Here is an 8,996-nt window from a genome sequence, read left to right as displayed (position 1 = left end):
GTTATACTACATACTAACACTAATTTAATAGAAGAGTTCAACAGACGCATAAATAATCTTACATGAATAATAATATTATTATTATTAATATTATTATACACTGACTTTTTAAAAATAAATAACTCATAAATATAAACTAAATACTATCACTTTATTCTTCAAACAAAATTATTTAAAACTATAAAACGTATTTGTTTCTTTTCTAATTTTTGTCATAATAAATATCTAAAATATTTATAATTAAATATTTTTTTCAATAACCCAAATAAAAAGTTTGCGCGAATATAATTTTTTTAATTTATAATATCAATATTTATTCTATAAAAAAATCTTGATTGAAAATAAACATTTGAGTGAAATTATTTATTATTTTAAGAATTGAATTAAAAAAAAAGTAATTGTTATATATAGTTTTAAGTAAAAGTGTCACAATATATTCATATATAAATAATATAATTTTTTAAAAAAGTTACATATGTTATTTATCTTAATTTTAATTTTGACAATATGAAAAATAATTATTTAATGTTTAATAATATATGCTTATATAAAAATTAAATTACATTAGATCAATCAATTTTATTTAATACCATTACAATTATAAAATTGATTATTTCATAGAAAACTTATTCAAATGATTAATTATTCATTAAAATATATATATTCATTATATTTAAAAGTTCGAATAAAATTTCTATTTATCTGATAAATTTTATGAAATATTTTTTAAATTAATTCAAGTAAAATAATTAATTATGTAAATTACACAATCATTAAAAATTGTTACCGAACTTAAGGATTAATCTAACAAGGAATCAGCATTAGTGGCGTTCTTATTGGTTGTTATAAAATAAAAACTCGAAATTTTAATCGAATCGAAACTCGAATTACTTATGTGTCCCTCAGCCTTTATCTTCTGTCTACACTACCTCTAGTGCTCACCAGTGTCGCCAGTAGCGTAATATACTTGCGCCCCTCTTTCACAGTCTTCTCGAAGGAATTCTAATTGCAATCGTTCTTTTCCAGTGGGTCCGCCATTGTTGGCACACGTATATTTTTGAGTAGGTTTGCTGTAATCGGATAACATCTAAAATGGTACGTAGCAAATATAAGAAATACTTGAAACCGCGTTTGCCGAATGATCAATTATATATGAGATATAGAGTCTTTTGAGTCACGATTAACCGTTGATTCTCAAAAATCGGAAAACGACCGTTTGTTATAAATTGCGCAACTACTTCCATTCTTATCACCATATAATTTTCCATTTATCCTATAGTCATTATAAATTATATTATGATTCATTTATGTTCATGGATCGGTTTTTAAATTTTTTGTCATGCTAATAAACAATATGTAGAAATTTGTGGAAAAGCATACAAACTTGATTTTAAACAGCAAGATTCGTTTTAACCAGCCAGCTGTAAATGTTCGCAGCAATTTCATGAATTTAATTGTTTCCGTGTTTTCATTTTCATTCTTTTTTTTTTACATCGATATTAAGGTGTGAAAGTGATAAAATGAGTAATAGTTGACCATGTGGATGGCGGGAAGGTCTACTTTAACTTTACACGTGTTAGAAATTAAGATGGTTTTACCCGCCGTTAACTCAATTGTTAAAGGCAAACAGTACATTAAAAAAAAAAGGTCTGACGATATTTTGTATTAGTTTTGTACGGTTTCAAGAATTATGTTTAAAAATTAATATATTATTTAAAATTATAGTCACTAGATTGTAACTACTTTTAGGTGAATTTCACAGTAGATGAAATCCGTAGCATGATGGACAAAAAAAAGAATATTAGAAATATGTCTGTTATTGCTCATGTAGATCATGGAAAGTCAACATTGACTGACTCCCTTGTTTCTAAAGCTGGTATTATTGCTGGTGCTAAGGCTGGGGAAACAAGGTTCACTGATACCCGTAAAGATGAACAAGAGCGCTGTATTACCATAAAATCTACGTGAGTTAATTAATAATTTATTTTTTATATTGTAGGATTTTATTGTTATTTGTACATTAAATTGTGGATATAATATATTTAGGGCTATTTCTATGTTCTTTGCACTTGAAGAGAAAGACTTAATTTTTATTACAAACCCTGATCAACGTGATAAAGATGAGAAAGGTTTTTTGATTAATCTTATTGATTCCCCTGGACATGTAGATTTTTCCAGTGAAGTCACAGCTGCTCTTCGTGTAACTGATGGAGCTCTTGTTGTTGTTGATTGCGTTTCTGGTTAGTGAGTAGGAATAATTTTATAAAATTAAGAATTTAAAATATAAAAACTTAGAGATTAAATTGTTTAGATAAAAATGTAAGTGTAAACATGAGAAATTAAAAAAAATATTTTTTTAGTAATTTAGTATAATTAGTAATTTTATAATTTAATGTTTTTCATCCTTTCAGTTAAATTATTCTAATTTTTCTTATATTTATCTGTTTATTAAATTGTTTATAGTAAATTATATTTATTTTAATGTAATCTTTAAAATAATTTATGTATTCTATCAGGTGTATGTGTACAAACTGAAACTGTATTACGTCAAGCTATTGCAGAACGTATTAAACCAGTTTTGTTCATGAATAAAATGGACCGTGCTTTGTTGGAACTTCAATTGGCTAGTGAAGATCTTTATCAAACTTTCCAACGTATCGTGGAAAATGTTAATGTTATTATTGCTACATACTCTGATGATGATGGGCCTATGGGTGAAGTTCGTGTAAGTAAATTCTGATAATAAAATTGAAATATTTTATTATCTATATTTTAATTTGTGATAATAATTTATTTACAAATCTGTTTTGAAAATATTTGACTGAAAATACCCAATTAAACAACAGAATTGATTATACAGAAATATTAAAATTAATTTTTCCTTATTTTAGGTGGATCCAAGTAAAGGTTCTGTTGGTTTTGGCTCTGGACTTCATGGATGGGCTTTTACTTTGAAACAATTTTCAGAGATGTATGCTGAAAAATTTGGTATTGATGTAGTTAAATTAATGAACAGATTATGGGGAGAATCGTTTTTTAATCCTAAATCAAAGAAATGGAGTAAACAAAAGGAACAAGACAATAAACGTTCCTTCTGTATGTATGTCTTGGAACCTATTTACAAGGTTTGTATTAAGTTATTTTAAAACTGAAATAGTTCTTCTGGCACATTGGCGTCTCTCTTCAGTGTAGAAAAGGTTTTTTTTTTATTAAAGAAACCAATTCATACACAATGACAGTGATGACATTGCATTAACAGAAGAAAATTAAAAATGTAACATTGTTAAAAAATATCATTGAGCCTCTATCTTTATGCTCTATAGTGATATCCTATAACATCGAAACTACATTATATTTAAAATAGAAAATTATGGTACAGATATTAATATTTAATTAGTTTTGAAAATATAAATTTATTTATTTTATAGGTTTTTGATTGCATAATGAATTATAAAAAAGATCAGTGTGAAGATCTTCTTAAAAAACTGGGAATTGTTCTTAAGCCCGAAGATAAAGATAAGGATGGAAAAGCTCTTTTAAAGGTGTTGAATTTATTTCAGGATATAATTTATACAAAATAAAAATGAGCATATTAAATATTATAAAATCTTTACTTAATCAATATATAAAATGAATAACTTTTTAGGTTGTCATGCGAACTTGGTTACCTGCTGGAGAAGCTTTGCTTCAAATGATAGCTATCCATTTACCATCTCCAGTTACAGCCCAAAAATACAGAATGGAAATGTTATATGAAGGACCTCTGGATGATGAAGCTGCTATTGGTATCAAGGTGATAGCTTTTCATTCATTAAAAAACAAATTTAATTTACTTAATATTTAGATGATGATTGTTCATTCACAGACCTGTTCTGAAAAATTTTGACAGATTTAAAGAACGGCCAACTGATAATTTAAAAATATTTCGTATTTATAACTTATTTAAAAATTAACAAAATTGTAATATTAATTTTCTTTTTAGAATTGTGATCCAAATGGACCTCTTATGATGTACATTTCAAAAATGGTACCTACATCCGATAAAGGTCGATTTTATGCCTTTGGTCGTGTATTTTCTGGAAAAGTTTCTACAGGAATGAAAGCTCGCATTATGGGACCTAATTTTCAACCAGGTAAAAAGGAAGACTTGTATGAAAAAGCTATTCAGCGTACAATTCTTATGATGGGACGATATGTTGAAGCTATTGAGGATGTTCCTTCTGGTTAGTTATATTTAAAACAAAATTAATCAAATATACATTTATAATATGTTTTATACATTAATTATAAAAATATATTTAAAAATATTCATTCATTTCAGGAAATATTTGTGGTCTTGTTGGTGTGGATCAGTTTTTGGTAAAAACTGGAACTATTACAACATTCAAAGATGCTCATAATATGAAAGTCATGAAATTCTCAGTTTCTCCTGTTGTTCGTGTAGCTGTAGAACCTAAAAATCCTGCTGATTTACCAAAATTAGTAGAAGGTATTATTAATTTATATAATTGTACAATTTTATTTTAAATTTTATAAATTTAATTGATGAAAGTTTTTTTTGAGCACTGGGTTATGAAATATCGTGATTATCATTGACAATCTGAAAAATAATTAAAAGTTTATAACATATGAAATAAATTACAATATTTTTTAATAAAACTATTTTATTTACAGGACTTAAACGATTAGCGAAATCAGACCCAATGGTGCAATGTATTATTGAAGAATCTGGAGAACATATTATTGCTGGGGCAGGTGAATTGCATCTTGAGATTTGCTTAAAAGATCTTGAAGAAGACCATGCATGTATACCCATAAAGAAATCAGATCCAGTAGTGTCTTACAGAGAGACTGTTTCAGAAGAATCAGACCAAATATGCTTGTCTAAGTCTCCTAACAAACATAATCGTTTATTCATGAGAGCACAGCCGATGCCGGATGGTCTTGCTGAAGACATTGATAATGTATGTTATCAAAACTTATTATTTTGACATATTTAAAAATTATCGATTTTTTTTAGAGATACAAAAAAAGATGAAAATATATATATATATATATATATATGTATATATATCGTTTCTATTACTTTAATTAATATTATTTTGTATTTTAGGGTGACGTCAATCCAAGAGATGATTTCAAGATACGTGCTCGTTATCTAAGTGAAAAATATGACTATGATGTAACAGAAGCCAGAAAAATCTGGTGTTTTGGCCCTGATGGAACTGGACCAAATATTCTTGTTGATTGTTCAAAGGGAGTTCAGTATCTTAATGAAATCAAAGATTCAATGGTTGCTGGTTTTCAATGGGCTGCAAAAGAAGGTGTATTATCTGAAGAAAATCTGCGAGGTGTGAGGTTTAACATTTATGATGTTACATTACATGCGGATGCTATACATAGAGGTGGAGGACAAATTATTCCAACAACAAGACGTTGTCTTTATGCTTGCCTTCTCACTGCTTCTCCGAGACTAATGGAACCAGTTTATCTTTGTGAAATACAAGTAAGCATTTATATACATGGATATTTTCTGTTTATTATAAACTTATTGATTAAAATTAAATATAAATTTTCAATAAGTTATTAAAAAAAAAACCAATATAGTTATAATTTAAGTATTGATGTTGAATATGTTCTAAATAATCAATATTTTCAATTTTCTAATATATGAATAAAATTAAAATATTGTTTTATAATAATATAATAATATAATAGTGCTAGAACAGCAACTACAAATATAATATTTATAATATTATAGAATAAATAAAAATGTCTTATGCACTATTAAATATGTTAATCTATAAATAGTTTTCCTTATTAATTGTATTATGTTCACGATTAAGTTTATGTTAAAATTTATTTATCAAGTAAAAATTAATTACTTGATTTTAAAAATCATTTTAGAAATTTTTATTTGAAAAATAATTATAGCAATTAAGAATTTATATTCTTAATAGATAGGCAATAGATACATTGTAATAAAATGGTTCAGTTTATATATTAGTAACAAATTTAAAATGTGTATATATTTCATTAAATATAAAAAATATTTATACAGTTTTTTCCAAATAGTAGTCTGTAAAAATAAAATACTTTAACGATATTGCGGTAATCTACATAATTTTTTCATTACTAATTCTTACATTTTGTAAACCATAATTATTATATTCAAAAGTAATTTCGATGTTAAAAATGTTTAATGTTTTATTTATTACATGCCTTAAAAGAATGTATAAATCTTAAGAAATATATTTGGTCTGGTAATTTTTAATAAAAATAATTATTAAAATTCTTGAGTAACAAATTTTTGTGTGTATCCATTGAGAATATCACAGATTTAGTATAAAAATAATGCATTAAAAAAATTATTATTTGTAGTGTCCAGAAATTGCAGTAGGTGGCATCTATGGTGTACTCAATCGTAGACGTGGACATGTCTTTGAGGAGCAACAAGTGGCTGGTACCCCTATGTTCGTTGTAAAGGCATATCTTCCGGTCAACGAATCCTTCGGTTTTACTGCCGATTTACGTTCTAATACAGGTGGTCAAGCTTTTCCACAATGTGTATTTGATCATTGGCAAATTCTCCCAGGAGATCCTTTGGAAAGTGGAACTCGTCCATACCAAGTCGTACAGGTAATTAAGTCATTCATATTTTAATTTTGCCCACAGTCATAACTAATGATTGGTCGTTTGTGATCATATCATTTTTAAACTTGTGGGAAAGAAATTTTGTTTTTTAAGTTTCTGCTTCCCAATTCTTATTTTGGTTTGCCGGAATAGGGAAACATACAATATTTTGCATTTAAATAGTTTAGTTCTTAAATCTTCATAAATAGTTTTGTGTCTTAATAAATAAATGAAATATTTTATTTTAAAAAATTAAAACACATTTCAGAATAATTTTAAAATTAATCTATGTTTGATTGATATAATCAATGTTTTCTATTTTGTATCTGTTAAGCATTAATAGATTTTTCATTTTTTTTTAAATATTTGATGGTTATTTATACTAAATTAAATTCTCGCTTTTTATTATAACATTTGATCATATTTAATTAGACTTTTTAATTTATATTTAATTTATGTTGAATATTAATAATATGAATTTTGAATTTTCAGGATACTCGTAAGAGAAAGGGTTTGAAAGAGGGCTTACCAGATTTGACTTCATATCTTGACAAATTGTAACCATCATGAATGCACGCATTATATTTAAATAATTATTTAAATATTCAATTATTATTGATGGAGCTGTATACGTCTCTACCAACGGTCGTTATATGAACTTTGTTCCTCCGCGCATTACCGTGGAAAATAAAAATTATAAATATTACAAAAAAAACGAAGAGCTATAATAAATTGTAATTACAGAGAAGAGTTGAAGAAAGAACTTACTTTAGCACGGGAAATACTATTTTATACATTTATTTAATTGAAGTGAATATTAATCGCTGTGGCATATCTTAACAAAGCCATTGGCTTTGTTTAAAAAAAATTTATATACAATATTGAAAAACGTGATTGTATTAATTTAAATTTTTTTTTTTTTTTTTTTGTTACTATTTACCCTATTGTCCTTTTACGTTTTTCCTTTTTGATTGAATAAAATAGACGTTTCTATCAATTGTGATAAAAATTGTTTTTGATTTTTGAACGAATATTTAATATTATATATGAAAAAAAGTCAAAATAAGTGGTTTAAATAATGTTTTTAATAAACTCATATAATTAAAGGTAATATTGAAAATTAATGTTCTTTTAAAAAAAATTTCTAAGGCAGCTACATAATTAACTTACTTTGAGTTTCAGACTTCAGAACTTTTAAATAAATGTATCTTCATAGTTTGAAAAACATGATCTTGTAATATATGAATTATTTACATTATTATTTTAATTTCAAAATTATAATTATGATATTCATCTTTAAAAAGCAAAATATTTAATAATAAATTAAAAAATTTTTAAATTTATGGAACAATAATAGATGTTTATTAAATCGAATTGATGGTACTTTAATATATCCCTGCTAGTGATTCAGCAGCCAAAAAGATATCTTGTATATTCTAGTTAATTTACTATACCATTCAGTATGTGAAACCTAAAAAATTGCTATTCATTTATCTATAAAGTTAATAAAGTCAACAAATATAATTAAATCCATTTTTGTATACATACTAAATGATAATACTGCTGTCATAAAATATTTTATATTTAATTTTTTTATTTTACAAAAGGATATTTTCAATTTGAAATTTTTATTAATATTGACTGCATAGAAATTCATTAAAAATAAATTTTACCTGCAAATTAGAAGCTATAAAATTACCAATGGTTATCGTTAGAATAATATCTGGTATTGATTTTTGGTGTTTTGTTATTATTGATTATTATATTGATTATTGATATTTAAATAATTTTACTATATACACAAGTCATTTGTGTAAAAATTTGTAAATTTAAATGTCTTGTGATCTTCAAGAATAATTACTCCCAAGTCACCATTTTTCTTGATTAACTTCTAATAAGAAATTTTTTATATAATTAGAATACTATTTGGAATAAAATTGTTTCGTGTAACAGTTATTTTTTCTCGAGCTGCTTTGACTCCTGCAGCAAAGCCAATTGGCTCAATCTCATCAAATGTTGTTTCAATTTTACTTCCACTATTTTGTAAAAAAATTATTAATTCATTGAATTGATTATTAAAATTAATGTATATGTTTACCTACAGTATAATATAAATAATAAAACAATTTTTTAGGATGAAAAATAACTTATTTGAATTGATTTTACAATAAGGTCAAACTTAAGATATTGAATAAAATCTAAAAATTATAGAGAAATTTAATGTACTAGAATTATAAAATTACTTTAAAAATTTGTTATGTATTAATTTAGTTTTCAGTTTAAATAATTTTTCTTATTAAGATTTTATACAAGGTTAAATTAAAATTATAAAACTTTATAAAGTTATTTCTTTAAAAATTAAA

At 25.0% G+C, this 8,996-nt stretch overlaps 1 protein-coding gene across 1 annotated transcript; it reads left to right on the top strand.

Moving 5' to 3' along the window:
* Positions 1–1,001: 1,001 nt before the first annotated feature.
* eEF2 (eukaryotic translation elongation factor 2) lies at positions 1,002–7,223 on the top strand. Its single transcript, XM_011503998.1, has 13 exons — positions 1,002–1,095; positions 1,750–1,964; positions 2,047–2,240; positions 2,517–2,725; positions 2,892–3,125; positions 3,429–3,542; positions 3,647–3,793; positions 3,983–4,223; positions 4,322–4,489; positions 4,675–4,964; positions 5,114–5,506; positions 6,382–6,639; positions 7,126–7,223. Exons 1-13 carry the CDS (start codon positions 1,093–1,095, stop codon positions 7,192–7,194), a joined length of 2,535 nt encoding a protein of 844 aa, XP_011502300.1. The 5' UTR covers positions 1,002–1,092; the 3' UTR covers positions 7,195–7,223.
* The last annotated feature ends 1,773 nt before the right edge of the window (positions 7,224–8,996 follow it).

This window comes from Ceratosolen solmsi, unplaced genomic scaffold, assembly GCF_000503995.2.
Source record: "Ceratosolen solmsi marchali unplaced genomic scaffold, CerSol_1.0 scaffold26, whole genome shotgun sequence".
NCBI lineage: Eukaryota > Metazoa > Arthropoda > Insecta > Hymenoptera > Agaonidae > Ceratosolen > Ceratosolen solmsi.
The sequence above is the reverse complement of the archived record's forward strand: the minus strand, read 5'-3'. Positions and strand labels throughout refer to the sequence as shown.

What these genes read in the sequence shown, in the direction of transcription:
- eEF2 (XM_011503998.1), top strand. An exon ending in TCTTGGAACCTATTTACAAG is followed by an intron (nt 3,126 to 3,428) that starts GTTTGTATTAAG and finishes TTTATTTTATAG; the next exon opens with GTTTTTGATTGCATAATGAA. An exon ending in TTTATCTTTGTGAAATACAA is followed by an intron (nt 5,507 to 6,381) that starts GTAAGCATTTAT and finishes TATTATTTGTAG; the next exon opens with TGTCCAGAAATTGCAGTAGG.